At 48.1% G+C, this 20,460-nt stretch overlaps 2 protein-coding genes and 1 long non-coding RNA gene across 11 annotated transcripts in view; 2 read left to right on the top strand and 1 right to left on the bottom strand.

Moving 5' to 3' along the window:
• The window catches only part of PRPF18 (pre-mRNA processing factor 18), a 58,051-nt gene extending 56,422 nt beyond the window's left edge, over positions 1 to 1,629 (top strand). Inside the window, exon 11 of the transcript XR_004348548.1 lies at positions 101 to 1,629. The gene's annotated coding sequence lies outside the window, so the exon portion shown is untranslated. The remainder of the gene's footprint in view (positions 1 to 100) is intronic.
• Positions 1,630 to 1,745: 116 nt separating this feature from the next.
• On the top strand, positions 1,746 to 18,685 carry LOC116747982. Of its 2 annotated transcripts, XR_004348141.1 has the most exons (4): positions 1,746 to 3,953; positions 5,490 to 5,614; positions 7,164 to 11,173; positions 12,141 to 18,685. It is a non-coding gene; the product is annotated as an uncharacterized LOC116747982 (long non-coding RNA). The 2 variants fall into 2 exon arrangements; XR_004348142.1 differs by lacking the exons at positions 1,746 to 3,953; positions 5,490 to 5,614 and having other exon boundaries at positions 5,935 to 7,892; positions 10,930 to 11,173.
• FRMD4A (FERM domain containing 4A) overlaps positions 8,094 to 20,460 on the bottom strand; it is a 331,795-nt gene continuing 319,428 nt past the window's right edge. For 5 of the 8 annotated variants that reach the window (XM_032620632.1, XM_032620655.1, XM_032620649.1 and 2 more), the window contains exon 23: positions 8,094 to 12,323. In XM_032620632.1, coding sequence (XP_032476523.1) covers positions 12,035 to 12,323 — 289 coding nt within the window. In that variant the 3' untranslated portion in view covers positions 8,094 to 12,034. Of the gene's footprint in view, positions 19,516 to 20,460 lie in introns of all 8 variants that reach the window. The other 3 variants (XR_004348140.1, XM_032620676.1, XM_032620669.1) reach the window with 3 other exon arrangements.

Raw genomic sequence — 20,460 nt, 5'->3', positions numbered from 1 at the left:
GAGAAGAGGAAGTCGTGTGAGTTTTTGTACTTTTGTCAAACTGTATAGTTTTATTAGATTACTGTTTCATTAAGACTTGGTTTGTATTTTTCTTCTTTAGGTCTGCAAGTTTATGGGCCGTATACGTATGGTGTGGACACTGCCAGCTGCTTACCCCGTTTTCATTCTCCTCTCCTTTGCCAACAGAGCCCTACTTTGTGCAGAGCTGCAGTGAGCACAGTAAAAGCTACTTGCTGTCCTGGGACCCTTTAAAGTTAGAGTTGGTTTTGTGACAGGTTCTGCCAATAAATATGGATAGAAGTCTTTTGGGTGGGACTTCCAGGAAACCTGTTGCTTTTCTAAAAAAGAAAAAAAAAAAGTATAGACTTAGTTAACAAAAATGTTGCCCTTTCTCTCTTCTTTCCTAAAAAGTGGTCATGATGCTTCAGTGCTTTGCAGCCATCCTGCATTCTTGATGGTGGGAGGCCCATGCTAAAGATGGTGGAGTCAGTTCTTTAATGGCATTGTGGGCATCATTGTTCAAACCTTGAACCACTGTATTAGGGTTCTCCAGAGAAACAGACCTACAAGGAAATTGTATATATGGAATTGATTCCTTTGATTATGGAGGCTGAGAAGTCCCATGATCTGCTGTCTGCAAACAGGAGAGCCAGTGGTGTAAATTCCAGTCTGAATCCAAAGGCTGGAGATCCAGGAGAGCCCATGGGAAGTCCCACTTTGAGGGAGGGAGAGGACCAGCGTTCCAGCTCCACGGTCAGGCAGAGAGAGCAGCTTCTCCCTTACCCCACCTCTTGTTCTGTTCAGGCCCTCGACAGATTGGATGAGGCCCATCCACACTGGAGAGCAATCTTTTACTTAGTCCACCGATTCAGATGTTCATCTCCTCCACAAACACCCTCACAGATACACCCAGAGTAACGTTTAACCAGACATCTGGGCACCCGGCTCGCAGTCAGGTTGACCCATAAAATTAACCGTCACAGCTGCCTTCCTCTGGGCCTCACGTTTTGTGAGGACAGTATTGGGTAAGCTCCTGCAGTTGTGTTTCCATATATTCTGCAGAATTCAGTTCCTAAGCGATATACACGTTACTCAGATGTGTCAGCTTTCAGAACCATTGAGGCGTGTAGCAAGTGTGTCCCGGTGCCCTGAGGTCCCGTCTGCCCCAACGGGAGCAAGACCTGACTCTGCCACGTCCACGTCCTACTACGTATGATACACGTAGGTGTAACAGTGCTCACGGGGATGAGCTCTGGATATCGGCACCAGGTCATTTCAGCCGTGGAAAAGCCACGGACCAAACGGACGCTAAAGGCCGTTCAGAGACGGCCAGGCTTCAGAGCAGACAGAGGTCTGGCCTGTGGTGGACGTTCTTGTCACTCCGGTGGACAGAGGCATCTAGCTCTTGTTCTCTTGTGTTGCTGCCAGATCTCCATTAGCCTTAGAAATGACTTTGAGAGGAATACCTCTACGGATGTGAAAGGTGTTTGAGAAAATGCACGATTGTGCTTTCATTTGGGGGGAAAGTATCTTTTTTTTAAATTAATTAATTAATTTTTGGCTGCATTGGGTCTTCGTTGCTGCGCGCGGGCTTTCTCTAGTTGTGGCGAGCGGGGGCTACTCGTGGTGTGCGGGCTTCTCATTGTGGTGTCTTTTCGTTGCAGAGCACGGGTTCTAGGCACATGGGCTTCAGTAGTTGTGCACGTGGGCTCAGTAGTTGTGGCTCGTGGGCTTAGGTGCTCCGCGGCATGTGGGATCTTCCTGGACCAGGGCTGGAACCCGTGTTCCCTGCATCGGCAGGTGGATTCTTAACCACTGCGCCACCAGGGAAGTCCCGGGGGAAAGTATCTTGATATGCTTCGACCTGTTATTACCATGGTCCCTTCTAGAACAGTAACACATTATGCTAACGTGGGCTGAAAGGGTACATGTGTTTTTTGCAAAATTATAAAAAATTGTGTTTGCCTCTCCCGTGGCACCTGCCGTACCCTGCTTTGGGATGAGACCCTGCAAACCACATTTCTCCTTTGCTGACTGGCTTTCTGTTGGGTTCTACCGATGGTGGGGCACATGGGAGATGGGAACCCCGAGGAGGGAAGAAGGGGCCTGTTCCTCGATTCTTGCTTCCTGTCCCTGACGGTGGTGGCCCAGCTGCGGGTCGCAGCCCAGCAGTGTCAGTTCATTCTTGGAGGAGGTGGTCCTGGCCTGCAGGATTGCCACACTTTCATAGAACCAGCTTTGCCTCGAAAATTGCAGCGCCGTTAGCCTGGTGCCCCTTTCAGACATTTGTATTCCGGCTCCGTGAGGTCCTGCCAAGTCCCGAGGCACGGGTACCAGCTGCGCGGTGTCCATGCCTCAGAGGTTTGACTCCCAGCTCTGCGGGGTGCCTCCTTCAGCTTCTAGGTTTTCAAAGTCCCTTCTCTGTTCCCCATCCCTAAGGGTGCTGGCTGCTTCCCTTGGTTATCATCTCTGTCACCTCTTCAGTATCCTGTTAACAACCCTTGATATTCAACCCTTTCTGTTAAAATAACTGGCATGGTCTTGGCCTCCTCATGGAACAGGCAGCCGGATTTGCAGTTCCTGCGTGAGGGGGAATGAGGCCGGGTCCTCTCCCGGCACCCCCAGCTCAGATTGGCTTCCCACTGGCTTGTGTGGCCTTTGCTCCTAGATTCTGGGATTCACCCCAAGCGTGGAGAACTAAGACGATGGAGAAACAGGTATCTCACCTCTTGTTCAGTCGTGCAGTCCTGTCCTCGTGCCCTCTCTCCTTCATTCCCACTCTGCTCTTCCTCAGTCTCTTCAAGACTTTCTGTCCACTCAGTCTTCTGCTCTCTGCTACTTCATCGTCACCTTCTTGGCTTTGCTTTGCTGTGTAGTCCATCTAGATCCCATTGTCACCACTTCACTTAATCACCAGGACCGTCTACTCTCCTGCCCTGTTGCCCTCCGGCCACACTGCACTACACAGCCTGGGCCTGGCACGTTCCATCTGTGCCCTCCCGCGCCCACTAGCAGGTGCCACTGGAGGGAGTTCACACGCCAAGCGTCGGGTGTCACCTGGGCCCCAAGTGATGCCTGGAGGGCGTTCTCCACCTCCTCTCCTCTCGGGGCTGTTCTGACCTGTGACTCTGCTCCAGCCCGACCCTGCCCTCCTTTCCTGTCTCACCTGGAGGATGGCCTCACCTGTCTTTTCTCACACTGGGTTGAGTATGGAGGCAAAGCTTCAGGTCTGTTTCCCACACTCACCACCTGTTCTTACCTTACTTGGAGGAGAAGGGGTTGCTCCTCCTGTCATGGGCTAGCTCTTCCGCTGACCGACCTTGCTTACCCAATACTGTCCTCATGACACATCTTCTAATGTGCCATGTAATTTGCTTTCATTTTCTCCCTCCTTCTACTCCCAGGAGAATATATATCTTCTAAGGGCAGGGATTTCACATGTGGTTGACCATGAGATGAGAAAGAAAGTCATCATGGTTGATTCCGAGGGTTTTGGCCTGAGCCCTGGAAGATTGGAGTTGCCTCTAACTCAGCTGAGGAAGGTCATTAATGGAGCAGGTTTGGAGGGAACGTCAGAGATTCAGTCTGGATGTGTTAGCACATTAGACATCCATGTGGAGCTGTTGAGTGGGCTGGGGGACTGTACCAGTTTTAGAGCTGAGGTCAGGGTACAGGGAGAAACACAGGTGTCCTCAGCATAAGACACTTAAAACCATGGACAAGATGAGAGCTACAGGAAGTGACTGTGGATGGTCAAGAGGAGGCCTTGAACTGAGCTCTGGGGCACTCTGGCACCCAGACCTCGGGCAGATGAAGAAAACCCTCAAGGAGATTGGCGGGAGGAGCCCTGACTGATAAGGAGGAAAAGCTGGAGGACACGCTGTCCTGGATTCCAGTGGCAAGCGTGTTTCCATGGAGGATGCGACAGGGACCAGCTGTGCCCGTTGCTACTGGTAAGTCACATAGCACGTGAACGGAGGATTAACCATCAGATTTGGCCTTGTGGGGAGGCATCCTTGACGAGTGGTTTTGGTAGAGTGGGAGGAATGGAAGCATGATTGGAGGGGGTCTGATAGAAAATGGATGAATGAGTGAAAAACAAAAGGAACCTACTCTTCTGTGGGGATAAAAATGTATGGACAGAAAAATGGGGTTTTCTGATTTAAAAAAAATCTCGGTGTAATTGCACACACACGGGCCCTATCGGCTAACCTGCTCACTGTTTATACTCCTGAATTGCAGCCCAGGTCCTTCAGCTGTTACCTGAACGGGTACTGACTATGCTGGGGGTGTGATTTCGTGCAAGGCAGAGAGGTTATACCTCTGCACGTCCTTTCACCTTTTCTCTGCCATCTCTTTGACCAGGCAGCTTCTTGAATGAGAGATGAGTGAGAGATCCCATTTACACACTTGCTGACCGCTTATCCATGGGGCTCATTTTACTCTCTTCCTTCTATCTGTTTAATGCTGGTAACCTCATTTCCCCTTATGTCGTGGTCGTGTGCCTGTTTGTTTAGTCCACGAGAATGTAAGGTTTTGAGGACCTGGACCCATCACACAATATGGAGTGAATGACTGGCTTCAACAGTGGGCCCCTGCCTGCTTGCTAGCCCACATCAGGGGTTCTCTGATATTCCTCTTTTTAGAGAGAATTTCGTGTCTGAGCCTTTTTGAACTGGTATTCTGGGAGTAAGGAAGGAGAGGCCTGGCCATTTCTAGTGCTTTCTACGGCAATCGGGTATTTACTGTGTTCTCTGATAACCAAAATAATGATTGTTTGGAATTGCCTTGTTGACACAGTGTAAGGGGAGTGTGCGTGTGTGCGTGTGTGTGTGTGTGTGTGTGTGTGTATGGGTGGTGAAAGGTAGGAAGGAGTGGGAAAGAAACGGGAATGTCCCAGCGTCCTGTGGGCCAGCTGCTTTCACGTGATAGAGCTTAATAGGAGATAGATTTCTTTCCCGAGCGGCGACATATTTACATGGAAAAGGCTTAACAGAAGATCCTATTTGTTTGCAATCAGTGTTGATCACCTCGGTACAGAGGCCCTCGCTGTTTTGCCAAGGACAGGCTTAGGAAGTATAAGATGCTGTCCTGATGGGCCTGCTTCCAGATGTGCTTCAGGTTCTCAATGGCTTGTTTCCATTTTTGGCAGGGGTTAACCCACACCAGTGGCAAATGCTTCAGCAAGGCTTTCCATCCTGGGATGCTCTTGGCTGCCAGATTTCTAGTTTCATGCTAGTGAAGAGATGCAGTGTGGGTTAGGGGGCCAGGGATGTAGTTGCAGCAAAAGCTCCACTAAAGTAAGCCAGTCCCCGATTTGCCCATCAGTGTGGGCTTTTTGTACCTGCAGGCCCAGCGGGCTGTTGCTTTGGTGATAGGATTTAGAGGGTGGGTGATAGGATTTTGAGCTGTGGTAGTAAAGAGCAGTGGTAGTAAAGAGCCTGAGCTTCCTGCCTGTCTCCACAGTTGGCCCTTTTTGTCCTACACAGAACCAGGGACCACAGGGGACAGAGACTAAGGACAACGACCTCCAGAGCCCAGATGCCCTCGGTGTTTCTTCCACGTGGCACGGTTCTGGGGGAACAGTACCCAGCCTAGCACATACTGCACACAGGTAACTATTTGTCATGAGCAGTGATACAGATACTAAAATAGCATCCTAACAAGGGCTGACCTCTCATCTCAAATCCTTTTTGTAGTAGGAGAAATACGTAACTAAGAATATGTTATCTTTGTGTAATTAAAAAAGGAAACTAGAAGAAGAGGGAATTAGCCTCTACTAAACAAACCAGGCTTGTCTACATCATGGAGTAAGCCACTGAGAATATCATCTATATAGACTGACTTTAAAAAGGGAGCCGGAGGGGGCACAGGCAACTGAATGACAGATCCCTGGAGCATGCGTGTTTATCACTTAGAAACAAACAGAATGTCCAAGAGGCAACTGAGATCTTTTCATTTTGAAAATGCTTTAATAAGTGTTGACACACTGTTTTGCAAAATGTAAAGGTACTATACAAATTCTTAATACAAAAAGAATAAATTAAAAGCAGATTTCTTTTTAATTCTGCAACTTTGTCTACAACATACATCTTTGTCATTGATTACAGTTGAACAGAATCCAGTAAAGTCATTTTACATGCTCTACAAATCAGTTTCAGGAGCAACCTAATCCTTTCTTCCCCATTATTAAACTAGAGTCCATTTTACACGACTTGTAATAAACTATTGACATTAATGTATATGTAAAACTTTACACCTAGTTAATTAAGCAGTAACTGGTCATCTGATAGCACCTGGATGGGGTTTGCTATATGTAGAACTAAACTAATACCGAATGAAAACAACTTGGAATTTGAACGGTTTCAACACTCACCTGCATACGATCAAATTAAAAAAACCCACCTGTCTCACAACAAAGTCTGACGTAGGTGTTTTCACCAGCCTTCTGGCTAAACAGGCAGTTTGTTATACGTATCCAAAGACTCCAACAGGGGCTTTATATCAGACCAGGGGTTTCATATTTCATCTTAATTTGCTTTAAAGAAATAGGGGTATATAAAGAGCTTGCCAGTGCTTGTGTACAGTAACTATATCATTTCCCACCACACTGATCATTAACCACGTCAGTCTCAAAGGACCAGCACTTTTATGTACATCCTGTAGGAACTGAACGCAGCTCAACAGTAAAACCTGTTTTACTCAATCTCCGTCTTTACTACCAGACCATCACACTGTTTGCCGGAACTGTAATTCTGCCCCTCTATCCTGCCTCCTTTCCTTCCTGCCCCCCGAATCCCACACCCAAGTGTTTAGAAAGAATTTTCGTCTCTCAGTCTTTGTAACCCAACTGGGCTAAAAATTTATCCGACTGACTTCCGACTTGATTTCAAGCCACTGTCCCTGTTGTGTCATCCGCGGTATGTAACCTTGTCACCTCATCCATTTCCCTTTCGACTTTTCCTTTGGGACAGGGTTCAGTTTGATTATTCACGCATCTTCCTTTGGGAGAAAGAATCTGGCCCAATACAGAACGTTCCCGAATGGGGAAAGAAAAACCTGCTGTCTGTAGCTCTGACCATCAAAATAAGAGCAACACCCCTCCCCGTGTCAATCCCCAGAATCGTTTAATATCATCATAACCAATTTTATTTACCCTGCAGGGTTTACCCCTAAAGCGATCTGTGACTATTAATCCCTTCCGCAAGCTGGTATCACCAACCCAGCCGTGCACAGAGCCCTGAACCGTCCAGCCTGGCCCCAGCCTGCTGTGAGCCCCCAGAGGAACCCCACAGTGCTCTTCAAGCTGCAGCAGGGGGAGCACCGTGGGTATTTACTGATATTTCATTTTAACCAATGGTAAGTGTCCGTTCTTACCCTCCGGGTCTGGTAGAGTCTATTGTCTATTCTTGGATTACATATACATAAAAAACAAAGCTTTTTCTTGTTACGCTAAAGCTAACTTCAACTCTGCTTGCCCACAAATCTACCCCACCCCAGCTCCTGTCTCTGGCTGTCCACTGCCTTTCCAGTAGGAAGTCATTACAAGTGAGAAAAGAAATTTCCCCCCGCCCCGCCACTTGCGCCAATAAGCACAGCATCCCACCTCTGTGGAGACCGTGTTTGTGCCATTTGAAATAACCCAACTACGAGTGTGCACTTGTTAGTATTATAAAAGTATTTTTGAGGCCTTTGAAGATGGATGGCTTTCCAGTTGTGTGTTAAGCATAGCTCAAAACACGTGTAAACGTGCAGCTCCCACACACCTTTCTTCTCTCTTCCTTTTTTGGTACCTGCAGACCATCGGGACACATCGAGGTAGCCGATGATGTCGTAGGCATATGGGCCCTCTGGGAGCTGATATATTTTTTCTGCTGCCAGCTAGTAGACATGTGAGTACAGTCTTCCTACCTAAGGGCATAGCTGGGTTCTTGCAAGAAGTGACACGTTGGTAACCGGGTGCCATCGGATCTGAACTCTTTGTCACACAAGTGCTAACAAACAGAAAATGGGCTACGACAGTTAAACGCCTGAATGGATCGCAATGTGCTTTTTCCCTTGGCTTCCCATAAAAAATCAAATGAAACACCTTGTGAGAAAAAAACAGGATACACTTTTACTGGTTGTTTTAATGAGAGAGAACCACTTTTGGCAACCATCACCTTACGTTTCCTACAAATCCCCAAAGGAAAGCAGCTTTGTGTCTTGGGCTGAACCCCCCATGCAGGCTGGGGCTAAGCGGACACTCCGCTACTCCCCGTGGGTCTGTTCTCCTGGGGGTCCAGACTCATGGAGATCCAAGTCAGCAATGCCAGCCAGGGGTCCCCCGATGTGACCATCACATTGGGTCAGTTTTCAGGCTCTCGATGGAGAGGGAGGTGGAATGTTAAGGGAGAGGGGTGAGGGGCACACGTTACAGATGGCTGACTTTCACGTGTGGAATGCGGTAGCAGTTGAGGATTTAAAAGAGATTTCATTGCAGAAAGAACGTCTTCCTCTTGGCCCCTCTTAATTTTTTGTGTGTTTTTAGTTTTTAATTTTTTAAAATCTTTGGCAGCATAACTGACTGTGATCCGTGGATGCATCTCTGACGTGTCCAGCTTCTGTTTCTGTTCTTCCTGCTCCCGCAACAGTCACTCCTCCCAGGAAGTACTTCAGCTGTCTGCTGAATATTCCCACGGGGCATCGTCTTCACCGAGTGCTTGGGGGGCCTCCAGGTGGGCCCCAGCTTTCACAGTCTTTCTGGATCACCCTGTACTTAAGTCCCCTTTCCTGGTTTCCACCAATGCCACTAGTCCACAGGAGTCCAGGCCAGCCAGCTTCCCTGATGGTTCCTGGCCAGGGGGCTGTCACGGCAGTGGGGAGCCACCAAGGTGCCATTGAGGATTGGTGCCTGGCTCTCTGGGCAAGGGAGCCAGGGGACACACAGTGGGACCGGAACCTTCCAGAATGTCTCCCCAGTCAGGTTTTTGGAGGGTGAGGGGGACGCGGAGACAGGAGAAGAAAAGTGCTGAGGGCCGAAGCTGGTGCAGGTGACACTGCGTCTGGGTAAGGCAAATGAGAGGCAGTGAGGTGATCTCAGAATGGCGTCGAGGCGGCCAGATTGAGGCCGGCTGGCTCACACGAGGGTCCCGGGCTTGGCTTTTTCTTGCCCGTACCACTGGACATCAGCTAGTTCTGGATAGAGGGAGGGATCCAGGAAACAGCTATCATTGTAGCTCCTGCAGGGAATCCAAGGGCGAGAGGAGACAGTTAGGGGGGAATGTCACTTGGCAGTCTGCGTTCAGAAGTACGTGTCCATAGGGGCCGTCTTCCCCGTTCATAAGGAACCAGGCCTGCGACAGTGCTGAGCGCACAGCAGGCGCGCGCAGACTGCAGAACATTCACACCCAGGGGACCTGAGCCTTGCACGTGTGTGGAGGGAAACGGAGCTAACACTTAATGCAGTGGTCCTCAGGCTCGGCTGCATGTGGGACTCGCCCGGGAACCCCCAAAACACCCACCGTGGAGATGCAGGTTTAATTGGTCTGGGCTGTGCTTGAGTGGCCGGAGCTTTCGGATCCCCCCACGTGACTCTCCCATGCAGCCGAGGCCCAGAACCCCTCCGGCTGGAGTCCTCAGGATTCTTTTTTTTCTCAGAACACTTGCTTCCTTTGTCCTCCCTGAGATCCCAGGTGTAACTAGCGTCCACCAGATTTTTATTCTGTCCTGGAAGCACATGCGAAATGGCAGGTTTCCCTGTAGGGAAACTGAGGTGATATTTTGAATGGAGTCTTACTGCTGTTTATTTGAAATAACATGTATTGTTGTGTGATTATCAAAAAACGTATTGAAAATATATAGAAAAGTGTATAGAAAAGACTTTGTAAAAAACAGACTTGCAGCTGTGCGTCACGACGCAGGTTGGGCACAGTCGTCCCTTGGTATCTGCAGGGAATTGGGTCCAAGAGCCCCCCCTGGATACCAAAGTCCGAGGATGATCAAGTCCCTGATACAAACTGGTGCAGTACAGTTGGCCCTTCGTATCGGTGGGTTCCCATCGGTGGATCGGAGGGCCAGCCGACTGTATTTGTTGGGAAAAACCTGAGTATAAGTGGACCTGTGCAGCTCCAATCTGTGTTGTTCAAGGGTCAGCTGTGGTCTTTACATATCAAGAAGCAGTCACGTGGATATGCTGATGCCCATGATCATTGCTAGGCATCATTATTAGGGAAAACGGCCCCTCCCCACTGATCCTAAACTAGCTCTTTCAGGGCTAAAGATCACACTTTATCTCACTGAATCTAGGAATGGGCTGGAGTTTGCCCAGGAGGTGCCCAGACGCTGGTTAATCAGCCATGCGGCCTGAGGAGATGGGGTCCTACCTTCCTCTCCCTGCCCTGCGGGCCGCACGCAGCCCCTGACGTGGGCACGGCTGACCTCTGGGCCCTGTGCAGGAACAGCTGCAGAGGGGCCTGGATTACCGCCTGTGCTCTTCCTTTGTTTTGAGCTTCTACTCCTAGTAACTTCTGAGTGTTCATTTGTGCTGATTCCTAAAGGGATGAAACCTATAGGCCTTCAACCACAGCCTTCAGTTTTTGGAATAGCATTCCTGTGAGGGACACGGGTCTGTGCCTCTAAGTTAGTAGGTGTGGGTTTGTTCAAGCTGGGTTTTCAAGTTTGACCTCCCCAGAGCACATGTCGTTTTGGGGGTAGAAATACCTATTTGGAAACAGCATCAGGACTTTCCATAAATGTCAAGATGATTTCCTCCCCTGCCGCTGATCTCCCCATGCCCTGCGCTACCGTTATGGCTGGGGACGGGTGGCAGGAAGAGACTCAAAGGAAAGCAGCTTTCAAGAGCGTCTTTAGGACCACCTCGTGAACCAGTTTATGACCGAGAATAAGCCATCATCGCCGTTTTTCTGTTTGATTCGCTGATTTCTCTAGGAATAAGTGGATGAAGGCATTCTGGATTTCGTGAAGGTTTCTCATCTGGCTTTTAAAAAACCCATCAACGCTGGAAAACCCAAGGCCTCTGTGAGCATACCGTGGCCTTTAAAGAGAGTCCTGTGCCTGGAACCCCTGGAATATATACTGGGGTTAATACACTTCAAGGTGGCTTCAGAAGCAAAGTAACATCAAGGCCCTAATTCCGGAACTGGCCCTGCCCGTCTATCACTGCCCTCCGGTGGTAAGTAGCTGATTCCATCCTACCCACCCTGCAAACTCTCTCCACCCTGATAAAACCGACCTGTGCCATCGTGCCTGAGGGAGTGTGAGACTTTTCGTGGCAAAAGGTGGTTGGACCCCACGGTGGGCATACGCTGTTCATTGGGGGACAGTCCCTCCCTAACTCTGCGTCGTCCCGGTGGTGCCTTCCACCAGGGTGTCTGCCCTACCCTCACTGAGGGTGGCCAAGTGGCCCGGGGGTGGGGGGGGGGCCAGTGAGAGTCCTCTAGCCCGTCACTGGTCAGAGATGGGCAAATGCCCGAGCAGGGCCAAGCAGCTTTCACACTACAGGGCTGTCCACTTCCTCCCGAGGATGTGACCGCCAGGAACAGGAAGTAGAGGCAGAGATGGAGAGAGCACGCAAGCTCCGTGCTGCCCGCAGCCACGAGGCCGGTGCGACCATGCAGAACCCGCTAGTTTGTAAAAGAACAGTAGAATCCAAATCCTGTTTCTGGAAGCTGGACTCAATGAAGGTTACGTGCTCAGTGTGGAGAAGACACTTAAAGGTTTTTCATTCCCCTAAGCTCCAAAGAGCCTTGCTTTTCTTTTTTTCTTCTGGTAAGAATTATCTCTCCGAAGTTTGCGTTTCTAAGAGCTGGCCTAGGTAAGAGTTCCTGGAGGAGACCAGGTGGAATATTCACAACTCAAAAGCACAGGAAAAGAATGGGAGTTCCTCCAAGAAGGACTTTACTTTCCTAAATCCAGTCTTTTACAATGTCTGCAAACCTTTTGAGGTGAAGAAGGGATGTTTGGGGATTGATTAAAAAAAAGGATAGGTAGGCTTTGAATTGCTTCTAGAGCTGCATTTCTGTTCTTGTAAGGACTAGGTTTGTAAGACAAGGATAGTTTCTAATTCCATAAGGAACTGGGTTGCAACTTGATGAATGAAGCCAACAGGATCTTTAAACTTGAACTTGTTCTTTGAACAGTGGTGGCAGCCATGGGATCCGAAGGAGACTTCTGACTTCAGGCTCCCTCCTTGTGGTTGGTCTGTCCGACTTGATTCAGGACTTAGGCAAGGACAGATTGTCCTTCTGGTGAGTACCCTTTTGGTTTCTGAATTAGAATGCACTTGGTTCACATCCAAACGTGTAGTTTTCCTGAGAGCAAAACTAAAACAAAAATTGGAGGGCATGGGTCAAACACCTAACGAGAGACAACTGTTTCCAAAGCACAAGGCTCCCGGGTAAGGATAGGGTGGTCACAGCCAAGCAAGGTTCACAATAGGTCACTGGCCACCTGCAGAAAAATTGCATGTAATGAGACCCCTGGTCATGGGCAAAGGCCGTCCACCAGGACAAAGAAGTATCCTGTGAAAGGTAAACTATCAGACAAAACCCAAGTCCCAGCCCTAAGCTCACGCCTTAGAGAATATTTTCTTCATTCTAGGAAAAAGTCTGCAAATGGGATCTCAGTCATCTAAATGCTTTAAGGGTGCCCCCCACCCTGGCCTTAGGAACCACCCACAGCAGTTTTGTGTTAAAAAAATTTTTGGTCTGTCTGCATGCACATGGACCAATCTTACTGAAGACAAACTAAAATGGCAATGGTCACCCTGAGGAATGTTCCAGTTAGCCAAGACTGTTCACTTCAGAAGTGCACCTGAAAGCAAGGGCTCCCAAATCAAACAAGCGGAATGGGATACCTATTTTAATTGGCGTGAGGAAGCCTCCAGAAGGCTTCAAACTTCCCAAATAGCTTCACTGAAAGATTCATTGCAAAACGATGATAAAACAAAGATACAAGAGATACCCAAAATAAAAGACTGTAAGACTGATGTTAACTCCTACTCTCCCCTCTCTCCACCTTGCCTCATACTCTCCTCCGTCTGCACTGTCTCCCCACTTTGAAGAGACTGCGTGACTGTAAACAAAAGCCCTCAAGTTGGTGGCCTTACGAACACTCCCATATCTACCCTCAAAGAAGGACCCCCATTTGGGCTCTCCCAGGGTTGATGGGACTCCATGGATTCTCCCGTAACTGCTACCAGTTATTCTCTTCAACAGCCAAGGGGAAACTAAAATTAATGGAAAACCTTGCCAAATTCTGGTAGATTAGTGGCTATACTCTCTAAACCCCAGTTGTTCCAGAGCCTGCAGATGGGATCCTGGTAAATCTGGCAGAAGCTGGAAGGGGTGAGAATTCTGACCAGAGTCAGCTCTCCTGAATCTCTGTTTGCAGTGCCCAGTTGAGAGAGAAAGGTAAAACGTTCATGTCCCTTCCTTTCCAAATCCAGACCCATTGGTTGATCTTTTCTCTCCCAGGGACAGCTGTTGCCTTCTTGTTTGTCTCGTTTTGTGTCCTGAGAACTTGGCTTGGCGACCGTCAGGTGGGGCAGATATAACAGAAATGTAAGTTGCACCTTATATTGGTGGCTGAGGTCCTATCGATGAGTGCCAGCCCTCAGGGGAACTAAGTCTTGCCTTCTTTTGGTTATCTTTGGGGGTGGCTCTGGAGCTTGGGAGAGTGGTGTCCTTTGCACCCTCATTGGGAATGCCTCTTGCATCCATGGGGTCTTCCAATATGGCCAGGAATATTTACTGTTTGTCCCCCTGACAAGATATTTAAAAGGCTTGTTTAAGTAGCTCTATGGTCAGAAGTTGGCCAAACTGCTGGACGCTGATATACAGAGCCCGTTAGGAACTTTTTAAAGGCTTTGTCCCCTAAGTCAAAATGAAGCTATGTACCCAGAGGGAAAGAAAAACATTCCAAAGACAGAGCTCTAAATCTAGAGCGTAGGAATCTCTTGAATTCCATCTTAGTTGAAGATCTTCTCTCTGATCTAAAGAAGCAAATAGAAGATAATGTAGTTGGATGGGCTATGATGTCATTCACGTTGCAACCCAATTCCCCGACTGTCCTTGTCTTACAGACCTAGTCTTTACAAGCACAGAGATGCAGCTCTAGAGGCAGTTCAAAGCTCACCTGTCCTTTCTGTCAATCCCCAGACATCCCTTCTTCATCTCAACAGGCTTGCAGACATTGTAAAATACCTGGATTTAAGAAAGAAAAGTCCTTCCTGGACGAAGTCCCATTTTTTTCCCTGTGCCTTTGAGTTGTGCGTGTTCTACCTGGTCTCCGAGAATTCTTACCTAGGCCAGCTCTCAGAAACACAAACTTCAGGCAGGTAATTCTCACCAGAAGGAAAAAAAGGTGGGGAAGGCTATTTGGAGCTTAGGTGAATGAAAAACCTTAAGTGTCTTCTCCACAAATAGTAATGAAAAGCGTTAGCCATCTGAGCAGGTAACCCTGCCTTACTCCAACTTCCAGAAACAGGATTTGGATAAAAGTGTTCTTCTATAAACTAGTAAGTTTTGCATTATTGTACCTGTCTCATAGGTAAAATTTTAAAACAAAAGCTTTACGATCTCTGCATCTGTCTGTATGTTTATCTGTGTACATTGTATGTAATGTTTTTCTACCTGAGTGGTATTGCCAAAATTAATTTGCAAAAGAGCATATTGAATTGGCTTAAAGCAAAATAAGCGATTATCAAATTAAGTATTCTAAAACTCTGAAATACAGAAACTTAACCCAAATGTTTTTCAAGTTTGCATGATCTAGGAAAAATCTTTAGTAAACAAAAGCTAACTTAAGTTTGCTGGTTTAATTAAATTAAAGTAGGTATGTTAAATATAATGCATATGTACAACTTTTATTCTACCTGGGTTTATTAGTCAAATAAGTTCACGTTAATCTGTTACAAAATTTGTCACCAAGGAAGAGAACTTAAGATGTTGGCTAGCTGTTTAATGCCTCGAGAAATTTTCATGACTAATCTAAACAGAATTGTTAAGAACACATGAACAAATTTCTCACTGGGTAGAAGCTTTTTCCTGTTGATAAGCAACTGCCTCTTTTGTAGCAAAGAAATTACTTCAAAACGTCATCCCTATATGGGGCGCCCCCGTCATTTCTGCACAGTGACTGAGGAACTCATTTTACTGGCCAGGTAATCCGAGAACCCTGGAGAGTCCTTCTTAGGACTCGGAGAAAAGACTAATGACATCATTAAAACCCAATTAGGAAAATTTCCTGAGACTTTGACCAAGGTGCTGTCACCGGTCCTTTTGCACCTAAGGTCCTTGCCTTTTGAAAAACCTAAGCTCACTCCCGAGGAAACAGTACCTGGCAGACCCATGCGTCTGCTTCAGTCTCCATACTGTGACCCTCAAATTGCCCAACAGGACCTATTAAAAAAATGGCTAGTCATCTATTCTCTATTCCTCCTACAGGTTAAAAAGCTTATTACAGCCTGACACTGACACCCCTCATGACCTACTTCCTGGAGAATACGTCTGCTGGAAAAGACCCCAACTAAAGGATTCCTGCTTCCCTCCTCGGAAAGGATCTTTTCTGGTACTGCTCGCCAGTTCCTGCACAGCTAAATTCGAAGGCATCCGGCCCACCTGAAAGGAGTAACAGGACCAGAATGAACCAGCAAAGCCACCGGTGATCTCACACTTAAGATCTCCCGGCACCAGAAGCAGACGACCTCGGACATAGACAGACAGCTATCCCAAGACAACGGGCCAGGCCTGTGTAACTTAACTTGATTTCCGCCACTGTTCTCTTTACTGTGGAAATCATGATAGGGGAAGTTAACCAGACTCCTCCACTTATCTGTTTTCTCTCCGGGTTGCCCGTGTCTTCCAGACGATTGCCAAGGGAGGTAACCTTTCAGACTCTGTATTTGTCATTTAAAACTCCGATCTGTCTGGAAGGTTGGAGACTCCCTGGTCCTTCCTGTAACCTGATTTTTCTTCTATCAATCATCCTTGGTGCCACCTTAGGCAACAGCTGAAGTCCCTTCGATGTCAGCTACAGTGTTAAACTTTTGCAGCCCGGTCTCTCAGTGCCTTATTTTTACCTTTCTCCGATCATAACTCTCCTTGTCCAGTCTGACACAAATGCCTTGTAAACCGTGGTACATTTGTGCCCCCATGTTCTAAATCAGATTTCAGAGGCTTTGTCGCTTACCTTCTGAGAGGTGTTACGCTGCCTAGGTTTATTGTTCAGTTACACGGAAAGCGTTGCCAACTAAGTGGTGATAAATCTTCTTGGGTTGTTAGTATTTTAATAATTATTAATATAATTAAGTGTTCTAGAAATTGTGTGAAATTCCTAGAGCTCTGATATGCCTTGGTATAACGGTATCGGTCATAATTCTGGTTATCTTAAAATATTGTCTGTCAATCACAGAAATAACCAAATTTCCTTGTCAATTCCATTATAATGAACTCTCATCAGATCTTTAGCACTGGGCATTTTTAAGTTCTTTTGTCATTTACAGACAGTTATTGTTTTACTCTGACGCTTTTGCAAAAGTGAGATTCACGGCAAGGAACCTACCAAGAACTCTTGACCACCACATGGCTGCCACATCACAAGGGGCCAAACCGTGGGTACGTGTTTCACAACTGACGAAGGCTCCACCTGCCTTCCGGTCCCGTGCAGAAAAGCTGGAGCTCTCAAATCAGTCAAACCAACGAGCAAGAGACGTAGCCACCATCGAGATAGACAGACTGACTGCTTCCTCCCGAGATGTCAGATCAACAGCGTGTCTGTCTGTCTTTCCATTCTTCCTTCCCTCTCTGACCATCCTCTGCCTAGTCTCACACTGTGAAGGTGTTTATGATTCTTGCTGTCCATCCTTTTTGCTTTGCTCTGGCTTGGAAAGGTAACGCCACTGTTCACATATCTATCTAAGGCCATCGCAAAGGGGGGTAAATCTAACCTCAAAGACTTTGAGTTATCACGATGCCAGTGATTGCACTGTTCTGTCCATCACAGACCGCTCCCTGATTTCCAATGCCTCCGTTTCTCTGGACCAAACGGCCAGCCCACCTTTCTGTTGTGTCCCACTCCCTAACCCTGGGGATCTACTTCCTTGTCTCTGGTTAACACCCCGGGGAGCCCTGCATCCAGGCTCTGTACAAAGAAAGGGACGCGAGGCAAGGGAAAGAGGATAAAACCACCTGTGCTGTCCACAGGCCCTTCAGGTGTACAGGCCTCCACGGCTGTCACCTTTTGGGGCCCGAGCCACAGGTGGAAACAGGAATTACCGGGAAGCATTCAGTGGTTCAAAATCTGCTTCCTTTGGTGCAGCCCTGCTCCGCCGGCCAGGAGCTGATACAAATGAGGCCACGACCAGGAGTCTCTCCTTACCTCTTGAAGATTCCAGAATCTGCTGGTAAAGCAACAGCTGCCCAATGAAAATCCCTAGACTCTCTGGCCAGAGTTGTTCTTGAAAATGAGCGACGCCTCTGGTTGAGTATCCTTTAGCTGAACAAGGAGATGTCTGTGCTGTGACCCGCACCGCTTGCTGCGCCTGGGTCAACACTTCCGGGGAAGGTGAGACTCAGCCCCGGGAGACTACTGAACAAACCAGCCAACGGGACCTTTCTTTGGGGATTATTCTGCTTATAATACTACAGCAGTCACCGTACTGTGCTGTATTCCCGCAAAAGCTTTAAATGCAGCTTTGCAGCCACTAGCTACCAAGCAAATGATCTCCCTCAGAACAGAACAGCAGAAAAGGCACGAAGAGAATGACCGACTGAAAGACCATGAACCCAGTGCCGTGACCTGTGAAGACCACACAGCGATTCAGCAAAAAAACCCGGTAAGAGCTCCAAAGCCATAGCTGGGAGTAGCGCTAATGCCCTAAATTTTGATCACTTCTCTTAATTACGCTCAGAGTCTGATGCAAGGGGGTCACTGTTAAAAACAAGACAGCAGACCCAAAATGAAGTTGCTTAGGCTAGGTTCCATATCACCAAACCGAGACTTCACTTTATAGTTTCAGCGCCTCCAGAAAGGAATCTTTAACCAGTCAAATCGGGACTCGCCGGATCAGCACGTCTGCCCGACGGACCCCTGCCGTCCCCTAACGGAGAGCGACTGGGCTACAACCAACCTGCTTTTTCACCTGGTGTAACTTCCTCGTTCCCGCTCCTTTCTGCCTGCATGTCTTTCGTTTCGTACAGCTCCTTTCTATCTGCCGGCCTGGATGCTGCCTGATTCATGAATCACTGAAATAAAGCCAGTAAGCTCTTTCAAATATACTCAGTTGAATTCTTTTAACACCATCTTCCTCTCAAAGGCTCAGCCCCTGGTTTCCGAATCCCCCATCTGCCAGCTCAGGGCACTTGCAGTAAAAATTGTTCCACGTCTCCCCACTTCGGGTCAGGATCTTGTCCTACCCTACTTTTCAGGCTGAAGTCTCGCTCTTTCTCTACAGCAAAATGACACTCTGCTGTTCCCCAGACACCCCTGCTTGTTTCTGCATCTGTGCTGCTTTCGCCCTTGAACTGGCCTCCACCCTTCGAGACCCCTCCTCGCACCCCGGGCCTTGGAAGGGATCCCTCTCCCCTTGGAAACCTTTTCGCATTCTGTTTAAAGTCTCAGGGTATTTAATACGTAAGTGCTGCAAGAATCATTTGGTGATGGAATAAACTTACCACTTTTTTTTAGCCACTTCTGAATGGTATCCTTTTCAGCTAACCCTTGAAATGCTCTTAATTTCGATACCTTGTCTCCCCCCGAGGACAGGAACCAGACCAGGTGTTCATGTTTTTATGCCCGCTGTAGCAGGGCTTTGCAAATTCCAGCGTGCATTTGATTTACCCAGGGATCCTGTCAGAATGCAGATTCGAATTCAGTACGGCCAGGAGTCTACCTCCTAACAAGCTCCTGGGTGATGATGGGGGTGCCGCTCGTCGGTGGGTCACAGTTTGGAAAGCAGGGCCCTATGGCACTTGGTAGAGTGCACAGCCGTCACTCAAGAACACTGGGATGAGATCGTGGGTGACCAGGTGGTTCTGGATGAGCTCAGTCTGCCCTTGGCGCCTTGAGATATAAACTGCATGATGCTGTGCTTTTCAACCGACGTCGAGCACTCAAAGTACCCGTCAAAGCGTCTACAAGTGTCTGCGGGTACAGAGAGCCTGGGGCAAGTCTCAAACATACTTTGTGGTCTTTTCTGGGAAGCAGCAGTGGGGATGTCTAACACACACACACCTGATGTAAAACCATACACATAAACATCGACTTCCACATGTATCTAGAAATAAGACATGAAAATAACGGCTTCCACACCACTCGGATGTTTCCTTCTGGAAATGATGATACATACGGCCAGAGGCAACACAGATGCAGCACATCTGAGATCACAGACTCATGAACAGTGAAGGGGGAAGGCTGTAAGAACGAAACATGCCCTTACGATACCTCTATTCATCAGTACTTTGGTGAGTTGGAGACTCAGACCCATCCGTGATGGGCGAGTTTTCTGTCGCTTCTCTGAACAAAGGAAAGCAGAAGGAAGAGAAGAGAGGTCAGGTTAAAGAGAGGAGCTGACACAGACACGATGAGTAGCTTATTAATGCACTGGAAAGCCCAGCTGACTAGGCACCCAAGCGCTAGTGACACATAACACAGGCCGTGCGCAGCTTTCAGCCCCCTCGCGGGCGCCACAGACCTCTTCAGTTTTGTTAGGAAGGCAGCCAGGCTTTGGCACTTTTGACCCATTTCTTATTATCACATCACAGAGAACAGGTATTGTTCGTTAATGATAATTCAACTCAATCTGATAAAAGAGTTTACGAACCAGAATTCCTTTTTGTTTCAAATTGGTCTCGAATCCTCACTAGCTGTGTGTGATCAAACATGGGCATGTTCCCAGATCCACTCCAGGGGAAAGGCAGGTGAGGGGTGCTCATAAGTTCCAAAGCCTGCTGTCCGTCAAGTAACAGTCATGTATTTAGATCAGGTGAGACTGGGTGTGATCCAGAAAATTTGGAGGAGCCAGAAAGACAGCCTGAAATCTGAAGGTGCTTATCCGGGGTGACATGGGTTAGCCAGTGGAGGTACCATAGACACAGAAGACCTGTCATTCTTTTTATGAATCTATCTTCTTGAAACTCTGGGGCCCTAAGCCCTGCAGCAGCTGCCTGACCACACGAGCTAGAGCTGGGGTGTGGATTGTACGTAAGGTAGCGTTAGAAGAGTGTGTAATAAGGACAGGGGTAGCTGCTGCCCAACAGACCAGGCAGTGGGAGTGGACACAGAACACTGGCAGTTGGGACCGCAGGGTCTGTTAATTCAAGAGAGTAAGGGGCAGTGTGCGGTGGGTCGGTGATGGATCGTCAAACCTAAGTGCATCAGAATCCCCTGGAGGGCTTGCTAACACACAGACCGCCGGGCGCCACCCCGAGTTTCTGATTCAGTGGGTCACGGATGGGCCCG

The sequence above is a fragment of the Phocoena sinus genome, chromosome 2, assembly GCF_008692025.1.
Source record: "Phocoena sinus isolate mPhoSin1 chromosome 2, mPhoSin1.pri, whole genome shotgun sequence".
NCBI lineage: Eukaryota > Metazoa > Chordata > Mammalia > Artiodactyla > Phocoenidae > Phocoena > Phocoena sinus.
Note: the sequence above shows the minus strand (reverse complement) of the source record. Positions and strands in the feature narration are given on the sequence as shown.